The sequence below is a fragment of the Acomys minous genome (assembly GCF_964271855.1).
Source record: "Acomys minous genome assembly, chromosome: 20".
NCBI classification, from domain to species: domain Eukaryota; kingdom Metazoa; phylum Chordata; class Mammalia; order Rodentia; family Muridae; genus Acomys; species Acomys minous.
The window spans coordinates 15,682,748-15,710,489 of NC_140502.1; the positions used below are offsets into that span (position 1 = coordinate 15,682,748).

The following is a 27,742-nucleotide window of genomic DNA, read 5'->3' on the forward strand; positions in this document are numbered from 1 at the left end:
AGTTCAAGGCCAGCCGGGTATACACGGCATGTTAAAAGACAGCCAGGGCTACATAATAAAGAGCTCCTGTCTCAAATATAAAACAAGATTTTCCTACAAGGCAGTCTGTTGGGATTCTCTCTTTCCCAAATGGCTCCAACCTGTGTAAAGTTGTCATGAAAGTAGCCTGCACAAGCACTCAACTCATCAGTAGGCACGATGAATCCATAACTCCAATCCACACACTGAATAAGGAAAGTAGAGAGGTCAGATTTGGAATAGAGGGTCTGATTAGCAGGACAAGGCCCAGGGTTATATGCCCACTGCTGGAGGAGCTGGACATGGGGCACACACCTGTAATGCCCAACACTCCGGAGACGGAGGCAGAAGAACCTTGACAATTCTGCACTACATAGTGAGATATTATCTCCAGAGAGACTTGGAAAGTTGAGGCTCAAGGATCACCACTTCAATTCATCCTCATTTGGAGGCAATCCTGGACCTTATCTAAAAACAAATAGCAATAAACACCAGGGGCTGGAAAGATAATTCAGTGGTTAAGAGCACTATCTGCTCTTCCAAAGGACCAGGGCTCAATTCCCAGCACCCTCATGACAGCTCACAACTGCCTGTAACTCCAGTTCCAAGGATTCTGACACCTTCATACCAATATGCATAGAACAAAATTTAAAACAAAAAAAAAAAAACCAGCAAGTACATATCTGTAATGTTAGCACTTGGGGCAGTGAGGGCTGAGATAGGATCGCTCCCAAATTCAAGTCACCCTAAAGGGCAGATTAGTTTCCTAGCCAGCCTAGACTAGAGTGAGGCTCTGGGGAGGGGAGGAAAAAAAAAAAAGCAAGTAGAGTGATGGGGCTGGGGTAATCTCAATTGATTCCTAGTACTAAAAAAAAAAAAAAAAAAAAAAAAACACAGAAAAATGGATAAGCCAGAGGGAAAAAAAATATAGCCTTCTGTCACCACAGGATACTTGTTACCTTGTACTCAAACTCACTCAGAGAACTTGGCATCAATCTTCCCTTCCCGGAGGGAACAGACTTGCAGGACACATGGCACTGCAGCTTGCTTACAGAACACTGCCTGATCATGCTAAAATGTGAAAAACAGCCTCTTTCACTAAATTGCAATGAAATCTCTGAACAACACAGCGTTATCTGCTTATGTTTACTCAAGGAGGCACCTAAGGGTGTGTGGTGTCAGTGCCTGGAGATACCTGATAGGAAGGTGAGGCTGGTACCTTCCTGTGTCTGGAAACTCACTGGATGCAACGGGTGTTAGCCAACATCTGGTGAGGGACTATAAGCCAAGATCACATAGCCCTGAAGCTTGGCGATTTGAGTTTACATTTATGTATTTGTTTTGGGTGTCTGTGTGTGTGTGTGTGTGTTAGGGGGGCTAGTCTGTGTAAGTCAGAGGACAATTTGCAGGTCCTGGAGATCAAACTCAGGTAATCAGCCTGGCCCCTCCTGAGTCTACCTACGGAACCATCTCACCAGCCTGTTTTGTTTTTTGCTTTGGTTTTGGTTTTTCAAGACAGGGTTTCTCTGTGTAGCCTTGGCTGTCCTGGACTCACTTTGTAGACCAGGCTAGCTTTGAACTCACAGCGATCCACCTACCTCTGCCCAAGTGCTGGGATTAAAAACTTGTGCAACCACGCCCTGCACTTCAGTAAGTCTTTAGGTGTATATATATGGTTTTTCCTCCATAGGATCTATAGAGACAGAGGTACTATGGGCAGCCAAGTGCCAAAAAGGGGACATGTTCTGCTAAAGTCAGGATCACTCATGATCAGTCTTCACAGAGGCCATAAGTCTCTGCAGCCAATGTCATAGCAGTGGTTTGTTAGGTGTTTGTGAACTGAAATGGATACAGAATACACAAAGGAGTTTTTCCCGATAGAAGGCACTGCTTTAAAGCTGGGCTGGGGAGTCTGGCACCGTGGCACACACCTGGGAAGCAAGCAGATTGCTGTGAGTTCGAGGCCAGCCTGGCCTACAAAGTGAGTCCAGGGCAACCAAGGCTATATAGAGAAACCCTGTTTCGAAAAGAAAAGAAAAGAAAAAAAACAACAACAATTTAAAAAAAAGCTGGACTGTGGTGATGAATGCAATGTAGTGAATATGATTTCACTAAAAAAAACTGAAAGTGGCCGGGCATGGTGGTGCATGCCTTTAATCCCAGAACTCTGGAGGCAGAGGCAGGCGGATTGCTGTAAGTTTGAGGCCAGCTTGGCCTACAAAGGGAGTGCAGGGCAACCAAGGCTACACAGAGAAACCCTGTTTCGAGAAAGAGAGAGAGAGAGAGAGAGAGAGAGAGAGAGAGAGAGAGAGAAAGACTGAAAGTGGGAAGCTGGAGAGATGGCTCAGAGGTTGAAAGCACTGGCTGCTCTTCCAGAGGTCCTGAGTTCAATTCCCAGCAACCACATGGTGGCTCATAACCATCTATAATGAGATCCGGAGCTCTCTTCTGGTGTGCAGGCAGATCACTGTATAAATAATAAAGGAATAAAGAAATAAATCTTGCCGGGTGTGGTGGCGCACACCTTTAATCCCAGCACTCAGGAGGCAGAGGCAGGTGGATCTCTCTGAGTTTGAGGCCAGTCTGGTCTACAAATCGAGTCCGGGACAGCCAAGGCTGCACAGAGAAACCCTGTCTTGAAAAAGTAAAACACACACACACAAAAGGCAGAACAAATTTGTGTTGAAGCACATCTTTCATCCTAACACTGGAAAGGAAGAGGCAGGAGGATCTCTGTAAATTTGAGGTCAGCCCATGGACATGTGTCCTTGTCTTTTTGATTTTTTGTTTGTTTGGTTGGTTGGTTTTGGTTTTTTTGTTTTTGTTTTTTTTCAAGACAGGGTTTCTCTGTGTAGCCTCAGCTGTCCTGGACTTACTTTGTAGACCAGGCTGGTCACGAACTCACAGCAATCTGCCTGCCTCTGCCTCCTGAGTGCTGGGATGAAAGGTGTGCGCCACCACCGCCCGGGTTTGTTTTCTTTTTGTTTTTGTTTTTGTTTTTGTTTTTTCACAGCCTGTGACGTGCTGAGATTAAAGGCAAGAACTGCTACCACCCAGCCTTGAGTCCTTGTGCTTAAAAAAAAAGAAAGCTGTTAAAGGCACCTGCTGTTGAGCCCCAGAATCCATCCACAGCAGAGAGAACCCAGTCCTAAAACATGTCTTCTGACCTATCACACAGCAAATCAATGTGAGATATATACATATGGCTATTTGTCTACAAGTATTTCTGTGCACCACGTGCATGCTGAATGTTCAAGGAGACCAGAAGAGGCCTTTTCTCCAGCCCTGGTAAAAAGTCCTTTTTTTATTTTTTTTTTTTATTTTTTGGTTTTTCGAGACAGGGTTTCTCTGTTTAGCCTTGGCTGTCTGGGACTTGCTTTATAGACCAGGCTGGCCTAGAACTCACTGCCTCCGTAGTGCTGGGATTAAAGGTGTGTGCCATCACTGCCTGGCTAAAGAAGTACTTTTAAAAAATATTCAAAGCCGGGCGTGGTGGCGTACGACTTTAATCCCAGCACTTGGGAGGCAGAGGCAGGCCGATAACTGTGAGTTTGAGGCCAGCCTGGTCTACAAAAGTGAGTCCAGGACAGCCTAGGATACATAGAGAAACCCTGTCTCGGGGAAAAAAAAATTCAAGACAGCCGGGCATGGTGTCGCACGCCTTTAAACCCAGGACTTGGGAGGTAGAGGCAGGTGGATCACTGTGAGTTTGAGGCCAGCCTGGTCTACAAAGTGAGTCCAGGACAGCCAAGGCCACACAGAGAAACCCTGTCTCGAAAAAACAAAACAAAACAAAACAAAACAAAAAAACAAAACAACAACAACAACAACAACAACAAATATATATATATTTATATATTTTAAGACTAGACTTGGCGTTGGTGGCACAGGCAGGCCTTTAATCCCAGAGACAGAAGGATCTGTGTATCTGTGTGTTCGAGGACTGCCTGTGTGGTCTGGAGTGAGTTCCAGGGCAGCCAGAGCTACACAGAACCCTGACTTCAAAAACAAAAACAAATATCCAGTACTAAAAAGACCAGTGTGGTGGTGCACACCTGTAATCCCAGCACTTCGGGAGGCAGAGGCAGGCGGATCTCTGTGAATTCAACACCAGCCTGCTGCTGTACAAAAGGAGTCCAGCACGGCCAGGACTACAAGAGAAACCCTGTCTCAACGAAACAAAACAACACAAAAAAGACAAAAAGAAAGAAAGAAGGGGCTAGAGAGATGGCTCAGTGGTTAAGAGCACCATCTGCTCTTCCAAAGGTCCTAAGTTCAATTCTCAGCAACCACATGGTGGCTCACAACCATCTGTAATGTGATATGGCACCCTCTTCTGGCTTGCAGGAGTACATGCAAGCAGAGCACAGTATACATAATAATAAATAAATCTTAAAAAAAAAAAAAAGAATTAAAAAAAGAAAGAAAGAAAATGTGTCATGTTTCGGGGGTTCAGGAGCCCTGAGACAGGTAACAGGGACTACAGAGTAGGGACCAAGACCTTAGATTGTGTGATTCCACTACTAGATACAGCCCAAACCTTTCCTCTAGGGTGACTTTATTTATTTTTGGTTTTTCCAGACAAGGTTTCTCTATGTAGCCTTGGCTGTCCTGGACTGGCTTTGTAGACTAGGCTGGCCTGGAACTCACAGTGATCTGCCTGCCTCTGTCTCTTGGAGTGCTGGATTTACAGGTGTGTGGCATCACACCAGGCTCCAAGGTGACTTTAGATTAACTACATTCAGGGTAGAGACTAGGACTCACACTGGCTCTAAAACAGCAGGGAGTAAGGCCACCTCGCATATCAGGCTAATGGGTAAATGAACTGAGCAAGTAAAAGTTGGGGCTTGCAGGCAGGAGAGCCAAGCTTCCGGTACGTGGTGCAAAAGATAGACTAGTATCTACTGTGGGTGAGACTACCATATGCCCATCCTGTGTAGGTGTAGAAGCCTTGAGAGGTAATTAAGGAAGGGTCCTGCCTTTAATTGTGGTCCTTGCCCAGAGCTACGGAATGTTTTTACATATGAAAGGCCCTCCTGTAAACCTTTTCCCTCTAGCACGCATTCCTCATCTCCATCCTCGACTCCCTACTGGAACTTGCTCTGTAGACCATGGTGGCCTCGAATTCACAGCGATCCACCTGCCTCTGCCCCCCAAGTGCTGGGATTAAAGGCGTGCGCCACCACCGCCCGGCTTCTAACCACCTCTATCGTCATCTTTGGGTCTCCTTTGGTCCCCAGGTTAAACTACAGTCTTAGATGCTCCTCATCCCATGGCTAAATTGCCCTTCCCCAACTCAGGAGCTTCCATTTCCTCTCCATCCTAAATTGTCCGTATTTCTTTGCACTACTTTATCTTGCCTGGGTTGCTTCCAGCCTCCATTTCTGTCTTGTGTCAGGAAGCAGTTTCCATGGGGCAGTTGAGTGTCTTTTCCCGGGGTGAAACAGAAACAAAAAGAACATGGGTATCAGTATTTTGGGGACAGTCTAGGCCCCTTACGGTGGGGTTTAGTTTGTGGATTTAGGACCTGAGATTTGGACTTTGCCCTGGATGGTAGCTGTCCCAGTGGATGACCCTAGATGAGAACCTGGCTTAATAATAAAAGAGGAAGCCGGGTGGTGGCGGCGCACGCCTTTAATCCCAGCACTTGGGAGGCAGAGGCAGGCGTATCTCTGAGTTTGAGGCCAGCCTTGGTCTACAAAGTGAGTCCAGGACAGCCAGGGCTACACAGAGAGACCCTGTCTCAAAAAACCAAATAAATAAATAAATAAAATAAAAAATAATAATAAAAGAGGAGGTTAAGATGGGAACAAGTAGCTGGGCGTGGCGGTGCACGCCTTTAATCCCAGCACTTGAGAGGCAAAGGCAGGTGGATCTCTGAGTTTGAGGCCAGCCTGGTCTACAAAGTTAGTCCAGGATAGCCAAGGCTACACAGAGAAACCTTGTCTCGAAAAACCAAAAAAAAAAAAATTTTTTTTTTCAAAAAAGATGGGAACAAGTAGCTGGGCATGATGGCACTGGCCTGTGATCCCAGGACCTGGGAGGCAGAGGCAGGAGGATTGCTGTGAGTTGGAGGCTACAAAGCGAGTCCAGGACAGCCAAGGCTACACAAAGTAACCCTGTTTCGGAAAAACAAACAAAGAAACAAAGAAACAAAAAAGCTGGAAAACAAACAAAAAGCCCACAGCACAAATCAATGTAAAATAACAGCAACAAAAACACAGAGGTCTCAGCCCTCAGGGTAGAGACCCCAGCACAGGATTGAGTGGTAAGTAGCCCACTAAAAGTCTAGGATGTGTTTAGAAAAGGACCTAGCTGTAACCTTAAGGCCTCAGAGCCTTGAGAAAATATTTGTTAGTTTCTTTGAAAGATTTTATCACAGTGGTTATTGAAGCATTTTGAAAAATCAAACAACAGAAACAAACTCCTACAAATGTATCTATTTGAAGACAGTTTCTGTTTTTCCTTTTCCACCCCCTTGAGACAGGGTCTCTCTGTGTAGCTTTGGCTGTCCTGGACTCACTTTGTAGACCAGGCTGGCCTCGAACTCGCAGCGATCTGCCTGCCTCTGCCTCTGCCTCTGAAACCCTAACCCTGAGTGCTGGGATTAAAGGCATGTACCACCACTGTCTCTGGCCAGATTTGGGTTCTTATAAGGTTTACCCAGCATACACTTCACCAGACTTCTAAACACATTTGCAACATCGCTATCCTGCATCTGTCCGGGATGGAGAACAAAACACCCGGACATCTTCCTCCTGAGGCGCCAGCTCCACTGAGGTACACGGAGACTCAGGGCTCTGCCTCTCTTCAATGCTACTTACTGGCACCTGGCATTACATGGTGGCAGTGGCTGATTGCCCCAAGAATGGAAGGGAAGGGAAGGCCAACCTATCTTTTGATAGCTTTGGCTCACGGGGTGCCTTGGACAACAAAAGAACCGTTTTGGGGGTCCTGTTGGACGACTCTCCGGCTTAGCAATTTATCTCTGCTATTTGGTGTCTGTTGGGTGTTTTCCACCCTGCCTCGTGTCCTACATTCTAGTCAGATCTGTGGCCAAGCTGGGGGGCGTTGATTCCAGCAGCCGTTCATTTACAGAGCAGTGAATTCCTGGGGGGGGGGTTGGGTGGGGCGAGGTGGGAGCACCGAATGGGGATGCTTCCCTGTGTTCTTTCCGGTGACTGCACGGGAGCTCTGTGAAGCATCCTCACCTAGGGTGGGAGGCAAAAGAGACTCAAAAGAACCTCTCTCCTGTAAAAGAAAAAGCAACCCGCCTGGCGGCACTCAGAGGAAGGATAGCAGGGTACCAAGAAGAGCATATATAGGGGGAGGCGGTCCCCCTCAATCACAGACATAGGGGAGGGGAGAAAGGGGGAGGAGAGAGGAATAGGATACAAGGGAAGGGCTAACAATTGAGATGTAATATGAATAAATTAATTAAAAAAATTTAAAGAAAAAAATAATAACTAAAAAAAAAAAAAAAAGAAAAGAAAAGCAACCACGGACAAGTCCAGGACTTCAGCCTCCGTTTTTTCCAGCGCCCTCTCCAGGCGGGCCGAGAGTACCGAGGGCGTGGCCCGAAGATTGATTGACAGCTCACTTAGATCCGGCTGGAAGCAACGGAAACGAGCTCCCGCCCCCTCACCTCCGCCACCTCCCGCCAACCCCAGCTTCGGCGGGTTTTCCTTCCGACGCGGACCGGACCGGAAGTGCTTCCCAACGACTGCCTCGTCTTAATAGACACACCGGAAACGTGCTTCCCGACTATCGGTCCGCCTGCGCCGCCGGCTATCGGTTCCGCTTCGCGGCCCGGAAGTGCGGCCTTCAAGTTGACAAGCGAGAAGCGGCCACTACGGATCCTGTTTGCCTGAGGAGTCTGAGGTGGGGTCGAGCGGGCTGCCTCCTGCCTCAGAGTCAGAGGGAAGGCTGGCCGGGGTGGGCCTTGTAGAGGGACGCCCGCGTGAGGAGCGGTGCGCACCTAGCGAACGCAAGAGGGCGCTGCAGGACCGGGGCAGGCTTGCGTGCGAGCGGGCGGGCAAGGGCGCAGAGGCGGGAATCTGTGGGTGCAACCGTAGTGGGCCCGAAGTGGGCTCTGGGCATAGGATGGGAGAGAGACAGGTTGATGGAGCAGGGTGCCTGGCACGGGTGAGGGCGTGGCGGCGAGAACCCAGCAGGGGAGGATGTGCGAGAGTGTGCCTTTTGTTCGGAGGCATCCGGGGATGCCCTGCTGAGGACTCCGAGCCTCGGGGGAGCCCAGGGCGGGAGGTGGGGGCGAGGAGAAGTAGTTCAGGACCTACGTTTGGCACAGTAGTTGAAAAAGGAAGGGCCGCTGGCAGAGGCAGGTGCAGAGCCTTGGTCCATTTGAAGAATTAATTCATCGTCATGGAAGACCCAGATAAACTAGGTTAGCAGGCTCCCTCTGGCTGCCGCAGGAGGGAAAGGCGTGGGGATGGGGGGTGTGGAAGGGACCTGCAAGGTGACTTCCAGCAAGCAGGCCAGATCAGTGGTAACGGGCACAATGTATAGAGTAATCAGAGAGGGCTGGACAGATGGCTCAGCGGTTTAAGAGCACTGTCTGCTCTTACAGAGGCCCTGGGTTCAATTCCCAGCAACCACATGGTGGCTCACAACCATCTAGAATAAGATCTAATGCCCTACACTGTATACATAATAAATAATTTAAAAAAAAACAAGTATGGAGATTGATCTATTACATTGAGTTTTAGCTTGCTGGCCTTTCCCATCACTTGTGCAGTTTTCAAAACCCGTACTTAGCACATTTCCAGTTATGTAAAGGGGGGAAAGAAAAGGACCGGCTGCAAGGCTTCCTTATATGTACTTGCTTTCCTTGAGTGTGAAGGACACTAAAGCCCAGCCTGAAGAGGAATTCCCAAATCATTCTGCTAGGAAGCAGGTGCATCCCACCCTCCCGAAAACCTCCACACACACTAGTTAGTGGGACCTGGTTCAGAGTTAATCAATTAAATGGTAGGTTTTTTGGAGCCGGGTTTTCTCTGTGTAGCGTTTGCTGTCCTGGACTCAATCTGTAGATCAGACTGCCTCTGCCTCCCGAGTGCTGGGATTAAAGGCGTGTGCCACCACACCCGGGCAGGGTAGACAGTTTATTTTATTGTTAAAGATTTATTTATTATTTACACAGTATTCTGCCCACATGTGTGCCTTCACAGCAGAAGAGGGCACCAGATCCCGTTATAGATGGTTTTGAGCCACCATGTGGTTGCTAGGAATTGAACTCAAGACTTTTGGAAGAACAGACAGTGCTCTTAACCTCTAAGCCATCACCAGCCCTGTTTTTGTTTTTTGTTTTTTTTTTTGTTTAAGATTTATTATGTATACAATGCTTGCCTGCATGTACACGTACACACCAGAAGAGGGCACCAGATGTCATTATAGATGGTTATGAGGGACCGTGTGGTTGCTGGGAATTGAACTCAGGGCCTTTGGAAGAGCAGGCAGTGCTCTTAATCTCTGAGGCATCTCTCCAGCCCCTTAAGGGTAGATAGTTTTGTTTTTTGGGTTTTCTTTTTTCTTTCTTTTGGGTTTTTTTTTTTTGAGACAGGATCTTTCTGTGTAACCTTGGCTGGACTTCCTTTGTAGACCAGGCTGGCCTCGAACTCACAGCGATCCACCTGCCTCTGCCTCCTGAGTGCTGGGATTAAAGGCGTGCGCCACCACCGCCCAGCTTGTTTTGTTTTAAACAAGGCTACACCCTGGGAGGAGGGCCTTCCCATGATTTAAGGATATTAAATTTGGGGGCTAAATAAGTTCCCAGAAGGAGACTAAGCCTGGATCCTCCTTGGGACAGACAGTAGTGGATATATGCTGGTGTTGCAGGCATGGAGGCCACCCAAGAGTACTTACTCCGGGGTGCGTTGTATGTGTTGGTTCAGGGACTAAGGACTTACTGCCAGGGATGCATGAGGTGCGCCACACCCTTGTGAGAAGTACTAACCGGCCAGGACATAGGATGGCAAAGGGTCCTTAGCTGACAGCCCAATTCCCATTGTCTCCTCATCACGCAGATGGCAGCGACAGAGGCAGTGCACCACATCCACCTGCAGAACTTTTCCCGCTCACTACTGGAGACCCTCAATGGGCAGAGGCTAGGCGGTCACTTCTGCGATGTGACTGTGCGCATCCGTGAGGCTTCTCTGCGCGCGCACCGCTGCGTGCTGGCCGCGGGCTCACCTTTCTTCCAGGATAAGCTGCTGCTTGGCCACTCAGAGATTCGTGTGCCACCGGTGGTGCCGGCGCAGACGGTGCGCCAGCTGGTCGAGTTCCTGTACAGCGGCTCGCTGGTGGTGGCACAGGGCGAGGCGCTGCAGGTGCTCACAGCAGCATCGGTGCTTCGCATCCAGACCGTCATTGACGAGTGCACGCAGATCATCGCGCGTGCCCGTGTCCCCAGCACCCCGGCGCCTCCCCCGCCTCTGCCACCACCTGTGCCCCCTCCACTTGCACCCGCGCAGCTGCGCCACCGTCTGCGCCACTTGCTGGCTGCCCGTCCCCCGGGTCACCCCAACGCCGCGCACAGTCGCAAGCAGCGTCAGCCCGCCCGTCTGCAGTTACCTGCACCCCCAGCACCCATCAAGGCCGAGGGGCCTGATGTGGAGCCAGCGCTGACTGTCGCCCCTGAAGACAGAGGTGAGGATGATGACGACGAGGAGACAGATGAAGAAACCGACGCTGAAGAAGGTGATGGTGGCGGTGGCCAGGTTGAGGGCCAGGTGCCCCCTGCCTTCCCTGACTGTGCAGGGGGCTTCCTTACCGCTGCAGCTGACGGCGTTCGTGAGGACCCACCTGCATCCACTGGCATCACCGATTATAGTGGTGCCGGGAGAGATTTCCTTCGGGGGACTTCGGTGACCGAGGATGTGTTCCCAGATAGTTATGTGTCCGCTTGGCACGAGGAAAGTAGCGGGGGTCCTGAAGGTTGTCCTGTGGAAACCTCTGCTCCACCCGACTGTGCCTTGGCTGGGCCTCGCCCAACGGGTGTGAAGACCCCCGGCCCCCCTGTGGCTCTCTTTCCCTTTCACCTGGGTGCCCCTGGTCCTCCAGCGCCAACACCTTCTACTTCATCGGGGCCAACCCCTGCGCCCCCGCCCACCTTTTACCCCACCCTCCAGCCAGATGCAGCCCCCAGTGCCCAGCTGGGAGAAACCCCAGCTGTGCCTGCCGCCCCTGCTGCTGCTCAGGCCACAGCCGTCACAGGCACTCCTGGGCGAGCCGCCGGTGTCCAAGCCGAGCAACCGGCCTATGAGTGTAGCCACTGTCGCAAGACGTTCAGCTCGCGGAAAAACTACACCAAGCACATGTTCATCCACTCTGGTGAGTGGGAAAGGAAAGGAAATTGCCTGTACTCCCACAGATTTCTGATATCCTTAATCACTGGAGATTTGGTTCCTGGGTGGGTTTGGGCATTTGAGAGGCTTTGTTTTGTGTTAACCCTAGAAACCTGGAAAGTTAGCTCCCCGTGTAAAGGGGTTGATTGGGAAGTGGGAGCCGGCTTTTCCAAAGCTTCCAAGACCTGTGGAAAGCTAGCCTCAGCCTGGCGTGGGAAAATGGGCGGCTCTGGGAGTGGGAATTGTGGGATACGACTTGAGTTGAAGGAGGAAGGGCTTATTTCCCATAAAAGTGGCTCATGATGTGGGTGTGAGGTTGGGAGAGATGTGAGTGTGTTGTCCAAATGGGCACTACGTGTCACACCAGACAGGATTCCTTTGTTAGGGTCCCTGGTAGAAAATGGCGTAGTTAGCCGGGCGTGGTGGTGCACGCCTTTAATCCCAGCGCTCGGGAGGCAGAGGCAGGCGGATCGCTGTGAGTTCGAGGCCAGCCTGGTCTACAAAGTGAGTCCAGGACAGCCAAGGCTACACAGAGAAACCCTGTCTCAAAAAACCAAAAAAAAAAAAGAAAAGAAAAGAAAAGAAAATGGCGTAGTTGAAGGGTGGTGTGGGTCCAGGAGAGGGGTTCCCCGAAGAGCAGTATTCCACAGCTGTGCCCAGAGCTGCTACCAAGGACAGACTCCAGGGAGAGCAAGCTGGACTAACGTGTGTGTCTGACTTGCTTTGTCATGTGCAGGGGAGAAGCCACATCAGTGCGCAGTGTGCTGGCGGTCCTTCTCGCTACGAGACTACCTGCTCAAGCACATGGTTACACACACCGGCGTGCGAGCCTTCCAGTGTGCAGTGTGCGCCAAGCGCTTCACGCAGAAGAGCTCCCTCAACGTTCACATGCGCACACACAGGCCCGAGCGTGCGCCCTGCCCTGCCTGTGGCAAGGTTTTCTCACACCGCGCGCTGCTGGAGCGGCACTTGGCAGCTCACCCTGCACCTTGATCGGGATTCAGCTATAAACCAAGGCGTGGTCAGGTGCCTTGGACTAGGTCCACTCCACCAAGAGGCTCCTGCTGCGGACGACGGACCCTTTCCCTTCCCCACTCTGACCCCGTTTTCCCTGTGGACTTGGGACCCAGAACCCTATTCCTTTCTACACATGCCCAGACTTACACCATTTTCAGCTTGAGCTCGGCACACAGACTCTCGGCACCTGATGCTGGATTTGTGCCCCACCCCCTGCCGGGTATGGTGTCCAGGGCTGTCCTCTGCCCCAGGACTGGGCTGGAATTCTCTGACCTCACCCCCAGTTTGAGCCACCCTTCCCTCATTGAGCATCCACAGAGTCTCAGATGAACCTACTATGGGGCTGTAGGATTCTAGTCTAATAAACACCATTGGGCCAGTGCATGCCTCACAGGTTTTCCAGGCTATGGGACTGGAGTTTGGTCCCCATCTTCTTGGATCGCACCCTTGCAGCCCCCCGGGATTTCCTGGGCAATAGGCACAATTTGGTTCAATATCCTGGACTTGTATTTGGGGATTCAGATGGGTGGGCGATACATTATCTAGTTTTCTTGAAGTGTTTAGCCTGTGGGGAAGGGAGTCCCAATCCCAGTGGTGGCTGCTACATACTACATTTTTTTCAACCAAAAATCTTTGAGAATTAAGTCCTCCCCATTCTGATGGACAAGAAGGTTGGACTCCTTACTTGTGAGAAGCCCAGGAGGGTTTTTGGGGGGCCAGGCTGCTTTGAGGGCATTTGAGCCCTGCATGTTGGGGCCCCAAGTACTAGAGAACCCAGAGTGAAGTGCATGGCTGTGTCAGGTCGGTGGGAAGCAAGACTGGCGAGGACCCAGGCTGCCGATTGAATAAATAAATAAAGCAGATGGCCTAGTGTCAAAGAAACGACCAGCAGTAGATTTGCTGTCAGCTCAGAGAGGCATCATCTTCCCTGTCTCCTTCCCGTCTCTGATGCCCTGATACCTCACGGTAAGGAGTTGGTAGCAGGGGAAGGGCGCTAGCCTGGAAGGCCAGGCCCCAGCCGTACCTGCTTGTCTCTGGGCTGATGAGGCTCCACTGTAGCTGGGTATCAAAAGCGTAGCTTCTGAGTTCCAATGCTATGGGGTCTGCTTAGATGCAACTCAAACACCAAGTCCAAATTGGGGGCGGGGAAACCACTGCTGATAGAGCAGGGGTGCCGAACAGACTTGGGAGCTAAACTGCAAAACCCCAGCCCCCCTTGCCCCTTCCCCTCAGTTTTTAAACCCTGAAAACCATAAACAGCTGTGCCATGTTACACTTAAATTTTTCTGCCAATCAGGATTTAGGGATAGGGGACTTTCTTGGAGACATCTATCTCCCTATGTGGGACACTTACCCTGTTCTCACTAGTTGGTTTATTTAACTGGCAAGGCAACTTGCCTATCATCCATGTCTCAACTTGCCGTCCAGGATGTTAGTTACCCAGGGAGGTCTTGGGAACATAAAAGTTGTTTGTTTGGTTTTATTTGCTTTTATTTATATTTTTGGCTTTTCGAGACAGGGTCTCTCTGTGTAGCCTTGGCTCTCCTGGACTTGCTTTGTAGACCAGGCTGGCCTCGAACTCACAGCGATCCGTCTGTCTCTGCCTCTCAAGTGCTGGGATTAAAGGTGTGCGCCACTATGCCCGGCTGTTTGGTTTTATTTGTTTGTTTGCTTGTTTTGGTTTTTCGAGACAGGGTTTCTCTTGTCCTGTATAGGCTCACTTTTCTTGACAAATATATTTTATTATGAATTTATTAACTGAGAGTACCTCACTTATAACCCAACTAACCTAAACAATAGGAAAAGGAGATTAAAAAATAAAATGACAAAACCGTAAGGATATCAGTTCCGAGGACCAATTCTCCTGCCATAATCAGCAGAATTTCTTCTGGAACCTGGAGCAACCAGAAACTGGATCCTCAGCTGGAGCCGAGTCCCCAAGCCTCCAGCAAGTCCTCCAGCGGTTCTCTCTAGGAGCGTCTTGAAGTGGAGCCAAAACTATCTCAAGTCTCCAAAGGCCCCGCCTCTTGTTTTTGGCTCCTTTTTATACCTCCTCTGAGAATTTGTTCAAGGATGTTTTTCAGCTAGTTAATAACCAATCTCCCCCACATGGTGGTTTGACTTCTAAGAGGATAAACATCACCTGCTCTCTCACAAGTCTTTTCTCATCCCCTACTTGTGATGTAAACAAAAAACATGTTTATCTCTCCTTCAGTCCTGCCTGTCCCGGACTCATTTTGTAGACCAGGCTGACCTCGAACTCAGAGATCCGACTGCCTCTGCCTCCCATAGTACTGGGATTAAAGGCGTGCGCCACCAACCCTGGCATAAAAGTTGTTGGACCCCTATTCAAAATGGATGTGTTACTCAAAATGGCTTCAGTTTGGTTCCTTCTTAAATCTCCCCTCTGTCTTTGTACATTATTCCAATTCTTGAGTCCTGTTTCAGAGTATAAGGGATCGTATTGGGTCCTTAGGACCATAAGCATAACTGAGGAGTACCAGGCGGAAAAGAAGGGCCGGTGAGCAAGGTGGCTAGCCAGTCAGACCAATCAGAGATTGGCAAGTAATTATCAGCCTGTCTTCCTTGTTCTTCCCTATCCAATAGGTTTGGTTTTGTTTTTGCTAACGTATCTCAGACCATCCCAGAATGATTGGCATAAAAACAAGAGTTTCCAAAGTGGGGAGGGGAAACGCTGGGTGCCGTGGCACATGCCTGTAATCCCGGCACTTGGAGTTCAGAGGCCAGTCTGGTCTATAAAGCAAGTCCAGGACAGGCAAGGCCACACAGAGACCTTGTTTTGAAAAACTAAAAAGAAAAGAGATCTTTTTAAAAACAAAACAAAAAAAGCCCTAGTTTTAGTAGTGTAAACAATTTAGTGTCTATAAAATCAATACCAAGTTACCTTAGGTTACAAAGTTTGGCTGCCAGTAAAATACATTCTTTTTTTTTGTTTTTGTTTTTTGAGACAAGGTTTCTCTGTAGCTTTGGCTGTCCTGAACTCACTTCTGTAGACGAGGCTGGCCTCCAGGCCTGCCCCTGCCTCCCGAGTGCTGGGATTAAAGGCCAGCCTGGTCTACAAAGCTAATACAGGACAGCCAAGGCTACACAGAGAAACCCAGTCTCAAACAATAATAAAAAATAAAAATAAAAACAAACAAACCAAACAAAAAACTAGTCAGAAACAAACATTTAGTGGCCATATACATGTATACATTTAAAACAGAAAAGCAAAATTTCTGTAGCGGGACTAGCCACCCACTTCCCTACAGGAAAGCTGACCGCCTCCTGCAAACGCCTCGCTTCAGGTCACCGTCTCCCTGCAGCAGTGGTAGCACTTGGCTTCAAGGAGCCCCAGTTAAATCTCTGAAATGAGTTAAGACTTAAGCCTGAGAGGCCTGGTTAAATAAGTCTAGCAACAGGCTCCAGTTTCTGTCAGTTCAGAGCCTGCCTGGGCCTCCATTCTTCGGAGGTGGGTTCAGCAATCGCTGCCTATGCTGCAAAGAGTGGGCAGCCAAGCAGAGAGAGCCGTGACCTGGCCAGAGGAAGATAAGGTTTTTTAAAGATGGCTTCCTCCTGCTGGTATAATTGGTTAAGAAAGAATGACGGCCTGTCTGGAAATCTGCCTTATGATGAACTCGTGACCTGGCCAGAGTTGTCCCTGTTTGCCCGAGCTCTCTAGCCTAATGATTAATTAACTCCCTTTTGGAATTTAAATGCTTGTAAAAAAAAAAAGAGCTGAGTGGTGGCCCCAGCATGTTAATGGTTACCTAATCCCCTCCCACTTGGGAATTCCCCTAAAAGCCTTTAAAAAGAGCCTACAAGCTCACAGGGGGTGGGGTGGGTGGGAGGGGTGGGGGGTTGGTTCACCATCCTGTCTGAACGGCGACCCCCTCCCCCCACAGCGCGTTGGATCTCTTTAGAATAACCCCTCTTTGCTGTTTACGTACTACTTGAGTTCCCAGACCATAACATTTGGTTCCCTGATCGGAAAGGCGCGGAAGGCCCTTCCTCTAACAGCGCTTTCATCCCGAGTGCTGGGATTAAAGGCCTGCGCGCCACCACCGCCCGGGTGGGATTTTCCTGTAATTCTTGTATTAAGACCTGGATTTAGCCGGGCGGTGGTGGCTCACGCCTTTAATCCCAGCCCTCGGAAGGCAGAGGCAGGCGGATCCCTGTGAGTTCGAGGGCAGCCTGGTCTATAAAGAGAGTCCAGGACAGCCAAGGCTACACAGAGAAACCCTGTCTCGAAAAACAAAAAAAAATAAAAAGGCGTTCCAGGTGGTCGGGTCGAGCGGGCAAAGGTGTACCTTTTTAGAGCCACCCTCTCGCGCGGTCTCGCACCTTGAAAGATGTGGAGCGGGCTGTTACCTCCTGGGCTGAATGAAAGCGACGTTGAGTCACATTCTGAAGAGGAAGCTGTGCTAGAGAATCCAGAACGTTCGGAACTTCCCTTACCGGAAGATGGAAAGGCAGAAGGCAATGGGAAGACAGAAACGCGAGGCTTCCCCGCAGGTGAGCTTTCAAAGGCTGAAACAGACGCCGACACAAACGCGTATGAAAAGTGCCCTTCTGGAATTCCCTTAGACATATGGAATAAATTTCAAGAATTGCGTAAAAAAAATTCTGAGCAGATAAAGTCCACGTCAAGATTCAGACAGAAAAAAAGGAAACGCTCCAAAAAAGGAGAACCAGAACCGAAGAAGGAAAAGGAAGGTCAGAGCGAGCAGTCTTCAAGCCGAGCCCGGTGGAAGGAACTTACTCAGTATTTTGGAGCCAATGATAGATTTGACCCACCGGTAACACAGCAAAAAGCTGAGAAGTCAGGCCTCGAAAAGAGGATAGAGCAGGCAGTGGATGAGTGGGATGTTGAGAAGGCTGAAGAGCTCAGCGACCAGCTAGCTACTCGAGAGCTCGGGGTGAAAATTGCCAAAGCAGTTGCCTGCCACAGGTTTGCTCAGGCCAAACAGGAGGCTGAAAACTCACGGGTTGCTCGAAAGAAGAAGAAACTGGCGTGGGGGTTTGAAGCAAAGAAGAGATGGGAATCCAAAAGCAACATGGGATATATGTAACTTGGTAGAGTTCTTCAAGACGTTTATTTATAGACTGTCATGCCCCGTTGCACGAAAAGGTTTTCCTGCTTAGGTTAAATATGTCCCGGAATTGATAAAAGTTACAGAGATAAACATAAAACTTGGAAGCTGACTCTCAACTCTTTTCAGTCTTTTTTTTCTTTTATTTATTTTTTAAAATATATTTTATTATTCAGTTTTTTTTCTAAGAAGCTAGTAAAGGAAACGAACATTTTTTTTATATTTGTGTAAGAAATCTTAAGCGTATGTACGAGGGAAAAAAAAGGATTTTATTTATTTACTTGTATAAGTAAAAATAAATTTTGTGTTTGGTCTAGCGTAGCCTGTGAGGTCCTTGGACTTGAGCCAACAACTTCCTTATCTGTTCTTAGCATGACTGCACCTTTTCTAGAATTGGGTTTCTTTACAATGGATTAGTCAAGAACAGAAAAATTCTCAATTGTTACTGACTTTACAAATGATTTAACTATTTAATGCTATAAAAATAATTACTGATTAGTGTAATGTCAGTAGAACTATAGTAAAAAAGTAGATGGGGCTAGAGAGATGGCTCAGAGGTTAAGAGCACTGACTGCTCTTCCAGAGGTTCTGAGTTCAATTCCCAGCAACCACGTGATGGCTCATAACCATCTATAATGAGATCTGGTGCCCTCTTCTGGCCTGCAGGTGTACATGCAGGCAGAGCACTGCAAAATATTTTTCAAAATTGTATTAATTCCTAAAATGTATACCAAACCTATGCACGCTTTAACACTGAATACTAGATGATTGACAGATGACAACAAATGTTTTAACTAAATGTTTTGCACATGCTGCATCAAAAAATGGGTAATATCAGCAAGCAAATCATTGATGAGGGAGTTGCACACAATATAGGGCTCATGCTAGTCTGAGACCCAGGTAATTATAACACCAAGAAAATAAATACTGAAAAAGACAGAAAGCCCTATTTGTGTTATTTGTGCCATTTACAGTCACTGTAGATTACTAGTGACTTAAAGGAAACTTCTGTAAATGTTAAGGTAAATATGTAAATTCTCTTTAAAGAAATAACCCTTTTTGGGCTGGAGAGATGGCTCAGAGGTTAGGAGCACTGGCTGCTCTTCCAAAGGTCCTGACTTCAATTCCCAGCAACCACATGGTGGCTCACGACCATCTATAATGAGATCTTCTGGCCTGCAGGTGTACATGCAGGCAGAACACTATATAAGTAACAAATAAATATATCTTTAAAAAAAAGAAGAAATTTAAAAAAAAGAAGCTCATAATCATCTATAAAGTGATCTGATGCCCTCCTCTGGTGTGTAGACATACATGCAGGCAGAGCACTGTATATATAATAAATAAATATTTAAAAAATAAACAGAGGTAAATACCTAAATTATTATATATTGGGTTTTTTGTTGTTTTTTTCAAGACAGGGTTTCTCTATATAGTCTTGGCCATCCTGAACTCGCTTTATAGACCAGGCTGGCCTTGAACTCAGAGTGATCCACCTGCCCCTGCCTCCTGAGTGCTGGGATTAAAGGTGTGTGCCGCCACACCCTGCAATTATTGCATATTGTTAAAGATAACTGGGAGATACAAATTGATGGTCAACTGTTAGTTAGGGAAGGTTATATTTCAATTACAGCACACTATGTATCAATTCTTTTTGAGGAGTTGTACCAATGTAAGTCTTAAAAATGCTGTATGTATTCGGGAGTGGTGGCGCACACCTTTAATCCCAGCACTCAGGAGGCAGAGGCAGGTGGATCGCTGTGAGTTCGAGGCCAGCCTGGTCTACAAAGCAAGTCCAGGATAGCCAGGGAAACACAGAGACACCCTGTCTGGAAAAACCACTAAATAAAAAAAATTTTTTTCTAAAAAGACTACAGACTGATGGTCAATTAAACTTGTGGTTTTATTAAGTACTCGTTTAGTTAATCATAGGTGTTTTCTAAGTTAATCAGCCATTCTGTTTTATGTTTGCGAGATTTGGGATGTTGATGCTTTTTATAGGTCTCAAAGGCATGAGTGAACCTACACTTGCTGTCCTTACAGACACAATCCTAACTTCTGTCCCTAGTCTGGATTTGTCTTAGGAAACAGACTCCATCCAGGGGTCACCTGTGGATTGCAAGCTGCTGAGATCTGGACCTGCTGAAACCTGATGTAAACCGATCCAGCTGATGGGTGTGCTCCCTGTCTCTTCAACTGGAGCAGCTAAACAGATGCTTCTCATAAGTGCCCCATTACCTAGACTTTGACTCGCTTTTCCAGCCTTCTTAGGCCCTGACATCAGCGCCCCTAGTGTCACCAAGAAGAAGTTACAGAAGAGAGTGACTTGGCCCCGTTATCCCACTTAATAGGCTGAGGTGCTAAGTCGAGGACCACTCTCTGGCAAGAGGGACAAATGGCTACCTATCGGCAGACGAGAAAATAGGCCGTCAGTTCTGTTTCTCCTGGTCATGCTTTGTGTCCGTTACAGGATTTCATGTCTGTCCTCGTTCATACTGATGCTGCCAGACTTACGGTTTCAAGGCACAGAGCAACCCCTTATATACTGGACAGAAGTCATAAAATCAAATATTTGATTTACGTTCATGGGATAGGGGGCCAATGAGCAGCCTGGTTAAATAAGTCTTGCAACAGGCTCCAGTTTCTGTCAGTTCAGAGCCTGCCTGGGCCTCCATTCTTCGGAGGTGGGTTCAGCAATCGCTGCCTATGCTGCAAAGAGTGGGCAGCCAAGCAGAGACGGCCATGACCTGGCCAGAGGAAGATAAGGTTATTTAAAGATGGCTTCCTCCTGCTGGTATAATTGGTTAAGAAAGAATGACGGCCTGTCTGGAAATCTGCCTTATGATGAACTCATGACCTGGCCGGAGTTGACCCTGTTTGCCCAAGCTCTGTAGCCTAATGATGAATTAACCCCCTTTTTGGAATTTAAAGACTTGTAAAAAGAGCCTGTGAGTTCACCTAGGGTGCCGTTGTGTCTGAATTGTGAACCCGCCCCCACCCCCACCCGGTTTTCTACAGCATAACCGCTCTTTGTTGTTTGCATACTGTTTGAGTCTGGGATCTTTTCTTTTTCTTTTTTTTTCTTTTCTTTTCTTTATTTCTTTTTTTTTTTTTTTTTTCTTTTTGGTTTTTCAAGACAGAGTCTGTCTGTGTAACCTTGGCTGTCCTGAACTCACTTTGTAGACCAGGCTGGCCTCGAACTCACAGGGATCCACCTGCCTCTGCCTCCCGAGTGCTGGGATTAAAGGCGTGCGCCACCTCGCCCGGCTGAGTCTGGGGTCTTTTCTCCAGCGCATTTTGGACCCTAACAAGGCAAGGAGTGAACGGCCAGCCCCTGAAGTTTGACCCATTTTTCCAAATACGAAGCACAAAGCAGCAATCAAACTAAACGTAACTACAGACACAAACGGACAGACATGGACAGACATGGACAGACATGGACAGCCTATAGACTGGGGAAGGGGATGGAGAGAAACAGGTGTCCTACCAGCAGAGCCCAGACCAGGTGCCCTATCTGAGGGGCCCAGGAGGTAGACCAGTTGCCCTATAGTCCCTATCAGACTCCAAAAGCCATGCTGCCTCCAGCTTCTTTCAGTGAGTCAACCAGTAGTGCAGCAAACAGAACCAGAACCAGAAACCTCTGGACCTCTTATACTTCAAAGTGAAGTCTGCGGAAAATTACAAACAGGGTCCTGGGAAGAGCGATTGGATTCTCGGCCAGTGCACCACATGGTGTGTCTTTAGATCCAACACAGCTCAAACACCAAGTCAAAACAGAAAGCGAAGAGGTATTGCGGTCATGCTGCTACACAGGCAAGACCCGAACTGTGATCTTGTGTCAGAATGCTAATAAAAATTTTATTATCAATATTATTATCGTTGTTGTTGTTTTGGTGTTTTTGAGACAGGTCTTCTGCCGGCATGGTGGCACATGCCTTTAATCCCAGCACTCGGGAGGCAGAGGCAGGAGGATCGCTGTGAGTTCGAGGCCAGCCTGGTCTACAATGCGAGTCCAGAATAGCCAAGGCTACACAGAAAAACCCTGTCTCGAAAAATAAAACAAAACAAAAAAAGACAGGTTTTCTGTGTAGCCTTGACTGTCCTGGACTCGCTTTGTAGACCAGGCTGTAATTTTTTTTTTCTTAAAGATTTATTTACTTACTAGGTATATAGTGTTCTGCCTGCTTGTACCCCTGCAGGCCAGAAGAGGGCACCAAATCTCATTATAGATGGTTGTGAGCCACCATGTCGCTGCTGGGACTTGAACTCAGGACCTCTAGGAAGAGCAGTCAGTGCTCTTAGCTGCTGAACCATCTCTCCAGGTCAGAATATTAACAAAACTTTTAAGTTTCAAAACCACAAACATTTGTGGTAAGTTACACTTACATTTCCTACCAATCAGGATTCAGGGGACAGTCTTAGGGACATAAACTCATCCTGTTCTCACTGGTTGGCTTATTCAACTGTGGCTGGCATTCCTGTCTCAATTTGTCAACCTGGATTATGTTACTCACATGACATACATGTCTCTTTTTGCCATGTGACCCAAGGAACTCTTGGGAACTTTGTTTGACCCTATTAAAAATGGAAGGTTTTTTGTTGTTGTTGTTTGCTTTGCTTTTTTTTTTTTCTTGTTTTGTTTTGTTTTTTGAGACAAGGTTTCTCTGTTGTAGCCTTGGCTATCCTGGACTCACTCTGTAGACCAGGCTGGCCTCGAACTCACAGCGATCCACCTGCCTCTGCCTCCTGAGTGCTGGGATTAAAGGCGTGTGCCACCACCTCCCAGCTTGGTTTGCTTTTTTAAAGACAGAGCTTCTCTGTGTATCTTTAGCTGTCCTGGACTCACTTTATTGACCAGGCTGGCCTCAAACTCACAGTTATCTGCATGCCTTTGCCTCCTGAGTGCTGGGATTAAAGGGATGCGCCACCACCGCCTGGCCTCAAAATGAAGTTTTATTCAAATTAGCTCCTTTTGGTTCCTTCTTACACCAAGACTCAATCCACAGGAACAGCAGAAATGAGGCACAATCTTAGTGCAGCAGGCTTATGGTGGAGAGCCGAAGTGTGTTTAAATCCAGATGATAAAGGAGTTCTGAGTATTTCTGAGCTGTTACTGTCTACCTGCAGGTAGCCTGTTTCCCTTCAGGGTTGAGGGGGCAGGGTTTCATCAGAGAACCTCAAGTCATGCAAATAAAAGCGCAGGCTGAGTTCCTTTACGTTGCTTTTTCATGTAGGTGGAGTTAGGTAGATCTTATTTCTTGTCTCCCTAGTTTCCCTGCCTGACAGTCATGGGGTGGACACAATTGCCATTGTTGGCTGGTGGATGGTGGTGGTTACAGGAGGTGGGGCAAGGCTGGTGATCAGGTTTGGGGCTGGACTCGCAGCCGGTAAGAACTACATAACGAAAGGACAGGACAGAGTCCAGGGATCAAGGGCTGTTGCTGACTCACGTAGTCATATTTGGGGAGTTGGGGAGGCAGATTTCCTGAAAGGCAGGACGTCAGGGTTTCAGAGCTCTGGACAGGGTTGAGACCTACCTACCGTCAGCCGCTTCAGAAAGAGCCAGCGGCATGGGTGTTTGGCAGAAAATGACCTTCCTCTTCCTCCTCTTCCTGCTGGGGCTGGTTGTCCTGGGGCACTCCCCATGGCCAGCAGCTATGGCTCTGGCCCTGCGTTGGTTCCTGGGAGACCCCACGTGCTTCGTGCTGTTTGGCTTGGCGTTGTTGGCCAGACCCTGGATCAGCTCCTGGATGCCCCACTGGATGAGCCTGGTAGCCGCAGCGCTCACGTTAGCCTTGCTGCCTCCACAGCCACCGCCAGGACTGCGATGGCTGCACAAAGACATGGCCTTCGCCATCAAGATGCTATCCTATGGCCTGTCCATCAGGAGACGCTTGAACAGAGAGCTTCCAGAGACCTTTGTGGCTGCTGTTGAGCGGCAAGCACAGGCACGGCCTGACAAGGTGGCGGTAGTGTGCACAGGATCTGGGGCCTGCTCAATCACAAACAAACAGCTGGATGCCAGGGCCAGTCAGGTGGCGTGGGCCCTGAAAGCAAAGCTGAAGGAGGCCACAAGCCGGCAGGATGGAGAGACTGCTGCCCTCTTAGTGCTCCCCTCCAAGACCATTTCGGCTCTGAGTGTGTTTCTGGGGTTGGCCAAGCTGGGCTGTTCCGTGGCCTGGATCAACCCACACATCAAGGGGATGCCCTTGCTAAACTCTGTGCTAAGTGCTGGAGCCAAAACGCTGGTCGTGGACTCAGGCGAGTACCCCCAGGGGGAGAAAGAGACAGAAGCAAGGGAGGTCAGAAGTTTCTGGAAGGTGGGCAGAGGGCCTTTTGTTGTATTTACTCTAGTCTAATGCAATTAGGGTCAAAATGTAGGTTAGTTGGCAAGTAATTCTTTTCTTTCTTTTCTTTTTTCTTTTTCTTTTAATAATTAGTTTATTTTATATGCATTGGTGTTTTATCTGTGTGTACGTCTGTGTGAGGGTGCCCGATCCCCTGGAACTGGAGTTACAGACAGTTATAAGCTGCCATGTGGGTGCTGGGAATTGAACCCAGGTCTTCCAGCAGAGCAGCCAGTGCTTTTAACCACTGAGCCATCTCTCCAGACCCTAAATCTTTTAATTCTATATTGCTAATTTTTTAAATTGAAGTTTCTGTTTGTTGTTGGGTTTTTTGGTTTTGTTTTGTTTTTGTATTTTCAAGATGAGGTCTTGAAGCTCTGGCTGTCCTGGAACTCAATATATAGATCAGGGTGGCTGTGGCTGCAGAGAGATCCAGCTGCCTCTGCCTCCCAAGTACTGGGATTAAAGGCATGGGCCACTATGACCAGCTTTATTTGCCTAAATTTATATTTTACTAATTATAAAGTTCCTTTTAATTTAATTTATTTATTTGTGTTTGTTTTTTGAGGCACATTTTCTCTGTGCAGCCCCTGGCTGTTCTGGAACTTGCTCTGTAGTCCAGGCTGATCTTGAACTCACAGAGATCTGCCTGCCTTTGCCTTCAGAGTGCTGAGATCAAAAGCATGCACCACCACTGCCTGGCTTGGCATCATAAGGTTCGTTTGTTTGTTTGTTGTTTGTTTGTTTGTTTGTTTGTTTTTTTTTTTGAGACAGGGTTTCTCTGTGTGGCCTTGGCTGTCCTGGACTCACTTTGTAGACCAGGCTGGCCTTGAGCTCACAGAGATCCACCTGCCTCTGCCTCCCAAGTGCTGGGATCAAAGGCGTGCGCCACCACTGCCCGGCTTCGCATTATAAGATTCTTTATCCAAGAAAGAGTTAGCTGTTCTTTACTGTCTGTTTTTCTCTCTCTGGGTTTCCTCCTATCCTCCCTCTTGACTTGAAGGGAAGTAAGGTTTGCCTCTTTTATCCTCTGATGGTTCCTGTAGACCTCCAGAAGAGCCTGGAAGAAATCCTTCCAAAGCTGCTAGCAGAGAACATCCGCTGTTTCTACCTTGGCCACACGTCACCCACTCCCGGCGTGGAGGCTCTGGGGCCTGCCCTGGATGCTGCGCCTTCTGACCCAGTGCCTGCTGACCTTCGAGCCAAGATTCGTTGGAAAAGTCCTGCAATATTCATCTATACCTCAGGAACCACTGGTGAGGATGCCTGTGATTCTGACCCCACCCTCCCCACACTCTGTTTGTCCTCTGACACCCAACTCTGGCCTTTGATCTGCATCTCTGCCTTTGACTCTGACCCCTAGTATGGTTCTGGCTGGTTTATTTTATAGGTTTGTTTGGTTTGGTTTGGTTTTTTCGAGGCAGGGTTTCTCTGTGTAGCCTTGGCTGTCCTGGACTTTGTAGACAAGGCTGGCCTCGAACTCACAGATATCCACCTGCCTCTGCCTCTCTGAGTGCTGGGATCACACAAAGGCACCATCATGCCCACCTCTGTTTTGTTTTGCATGTTTGGTTGGTTGGTTGTTTTGTTTGTTTGTTTGTTTTTAATTTTAGTTTTTGTTTTCGAGGCAGGGTTTCTCTGTGTAGCCTTGGCTGTCCTGGACTCACTTTGTAGACCAGGCTAGTCTTGAACTCACAGGGATCCGCCTGCCTCTGCTTCCCGAGTGCTGGGATTAAAGGCATGCGCCACCACGCCTGGCCCTCTTTCTTCTTTTCTTTTCTTTTACTTTATTTTATTTTTTGGTCTTTTGAGGCAGGGTCTTGCTCTAGCAGCTCCAAGTGGCTCTGAACTCCCTGTATAGTTGCCTTACCTTCTTGACTGCTGGGATTATAGGCTTGCATTGACCTTACCAGAAAATCTCCATCTTTGGTCCCCTTTTGTCCCCTTTGAGAGGTTCAAACCTGGGCAGGCCTGACTGTGGAAACCCACCCTGCCGTTGGTGGTGTCTCTTAATACCCAACCCGCATTGCTCTTTCCCCTTGCAGGACTTCCAAAGCCAGCCATCCTAACACATGAACGGGTTGTCCAGATGAGCAACGTGCTGTCCTTCTGTGGGGCCACAACTGAAGATGTGGTCTACAACGTCCTACCTCTGTACCACTCGATGGGGCTTGTCCTCGGAGTCCTTGGCTGCTTAGAACTTGGTAAGTCCTCCAAGGATCCCTCTAACCCGCAGGACCACCTACAGTGGGTGTTGATGTGGGGACAGTCAAAAGGACAAGATTCTGGGGCTGGAGAGATGGCTCTGAGGTTAAGAGGACTGGCTGCTCTTCCAGAAGCCCTGAGTTCAATTCCCAGCAACCACATGGTGCCTCACACCCATCTATAATGAGATCTGGTGCTCTGTTTTGCTGTGCAGGCAGAACACTGTATACATAATTAATAAATCTTAAAAAAAAAAAAAAAGGACAAGATTCTATACTCTGTACTGTGAGTTGCTTTCCTCACCCCCAATTTTTGGGCCACATAACCCAAGCTGGCTTTAAACTCAGTATGTAGCTTAAACTTCTGATGCAGGGGCTATAGAGATGGCTCAGAGTTTAAGAGCACTGTCTGCTCTTCCAGAGGTCCTGAATTCTATTCCTAGAAACCACATAGTGGCTCACAAGCATCTATACCCTTTAATCTTTAATGCCCTCTTCTGGCACGACAGTGTAACTGCAGATAGAGAACTCATATACATAAAATAAAATAAATTCTAAAAAAAAAAAAAAAAAAAAAAAAAAAGCCAGGCAGCTGAGCGTGGTGGCTTACAACTTTAATCCCAGCACTCAGGGAGGCAGAGACAGGCGGATTGCTGAGTGGCTGAGTTCAAGGCCAGCCTGGTGTACAAATGGAGTTCAATGTACCCAAGGCTACACAGAGAAACCCTGACTCTAGCTGGGCGTGATGGTATGTGCCTTTAATCCCAGCACTCAGGAGGCAGAGGCAGGCAGACCTCTGTGAGTTCAGGCCAGCCTGGTGTACAAAGTGAGTCCAGGACAGCCAAGGCTACACAGGGAAACCCTGTCTTGAAAAACCAAAAGCCAAATAAACAAGCAAACAAAACAAAACCTTGTCTCAAAAAAAAAATGTCTTCTAGAAGCTACTATAGTTTATTTATGTTTCGGGGTTGGGGATAGAACCCAGGACCTTGTACATATAGGTCCCTCTCTAGTGAATTTGGGGCAAGTGCTCTCCCATTAAGCCACACCACCATCCTTTCACTGGTGTTGAGGACAATAGGCCATATGGCCAGTGTTCAGCCATCTTGTCAGAGTCTGCAACCTTTAAGTCTCTGTTTTTCCCAGAGCTTGCCTTTCACCAGAAACTAGCTGACCCTGTTGTGGGTCAGCAGTTAGACTAAAGACAGATAGAGATGGAGTAACCCTGTGATGGTTTAGCAGTTAGACTAGACAAAGAGGGAGCCAGATACCCTGCGCGGCAGGACATTATGACCCTGCCTGGAATTCCCTGTGTTTTGAAAAAAAGCCTGCAGCTGGGTTGCTATAGCAATATGCTCCCCTGCCTTCTGACTTACAAATACTGCTGCCTGACTAATAAAGTTTGAGAGCTTGATCAATCAGACTGCTCTCCTTTGTGTCTTGCATTCCACCAGGTGAACCTCCTCCCGAGTTTAAGTCGAACCCCACAGGTCGGGGCACACTGGAAGGTTCTAGGCAGAAGCTCTACAACTGACCTAACTCTTTGCACCTCACTGGTGAATTTTAGGTGTGTGGGTCATTGTTACAGAGCATGGCATTATTTGGCATTTGAAATGCCACAACCAGGTAATCAAGTGGCTTCTCACAGCGACATGGAACATGACTATCTTCTTTTTTTTCTACCAGGAGCCACCTGTGTC

The 27,742-nt window shown here is 48.2% G+C and overlaps 3 protein-coding genes across 4 annotated transcripts in view; all 3 read left to right on the forward strand.

Annotated features, from left to right (window-relative positions):
* Window positions 1-7,600: 7,600 nt before the first annotated feature.
* On the forward strand, window positions 7,601-12,780 carry ZBTB45 (zinc finger and BTB domain containing 45). Of its 2 annotated transcripts, none has more exons than XM_084771506.1 (3): window positions 7,601-7,899; window positions 10,062-11,367; window positions 12,118-12,780. In XM_084771506.1, the coding sequence occupies exons 2-3, from the start codon at window positions 10,062-10,064 to the stop codon at window positions 12,372-12,374; spliced, it is 1,563 nt and encodes a 520-aa protein (XP_084627632.1). In that variant the 5' UTR covers window positions 7,601-7,899; the 3' UTR covers window positions 12,375-12,780. The 2 variants fall into 2 exon arrangements, with proteins under 2 accessions (XP_084627632.1, XP_084627633.1); XM_084771507.1 differs by lacking the exon at window positions 7,601-7,899 and adding an exon at window positions 8,010-8,422.
* A 3,736-nt stretch (window positions 12,781-16,516) lies between these two features.
* LOC311591657 (protein FAM204A-like) lies at window positions 16,517-18,836 on the forward strand. Its single transcript, XM_084771519.1, has 2 exons — window positions 16,517-18,157; window positions 18,800-18,836. The coding sequence occupies exon 1, from the start codon at window positions 16,751-16,753 to the stop codon at window positions 17,468-17,470; it is 720 nt and encodes a 239-aa protein (XP_084627645.1). The 5' UTR covers window positions 16,517-16,750; the 3' UTR covers window positions 17,471-18,157; window positions 18,800-18,836.
* A 4,009-nt stretch (window positions 18,837-22,845) lies between these two features.
* Window positions 22,846-27,742, forward strand: part of SLC27A5 (solute carrier family 27 member 5) — a 10,274-nt gene continuing 5,377 nt past the window's right edge. Inside the window, exons 1-4 of the mRNA XM_084771525.1 lie at window positions 22,846-23,752; window positions 24,885-25,094; window positions 25,884-26,042; window positions 27,729-27,742. The exon at window positions 27,729-27,742 is cut by the window's right edge and continues 111 nt beyond it. Coding sequence (XP_084627651.1) covers window positions 23,062-23,752; window positions 24,885-25,094; window positions 25,884-26,042; window positions 27,729-27,742 — 1,074 coding nt within the window. The 5' untranslated portion in view covers window positions 22,846-23,061. The remainder of the gene's footprint in view (window positions 23,753-24,884; window positions 25,095-25,883; window positions 26,043-27,728) is intronic.

Coding starts and splice junctions, on each gene's coding strand:
- ZBTB45 (XM_084771506.1), top strand. CDS start 10,062: ATGGCAGCGACAGAGGCAGTGCACCACATCCACCTGCAGAACTTTTCC. Junction 11,368..12,117: donor GCACATGTTCATCCACTCTG/GTGAGTGGGAAA, acceptor TGTCATGTGCAG/GGGAGAAGCCACATCAGTGC.
- LOC311591657 (XM_084771519.1), top strand. CDS start 16,751: ATGTGGAGCGGGCTGTTACCTCCTGGGCTGAATGAAAGCGACGTTGAG.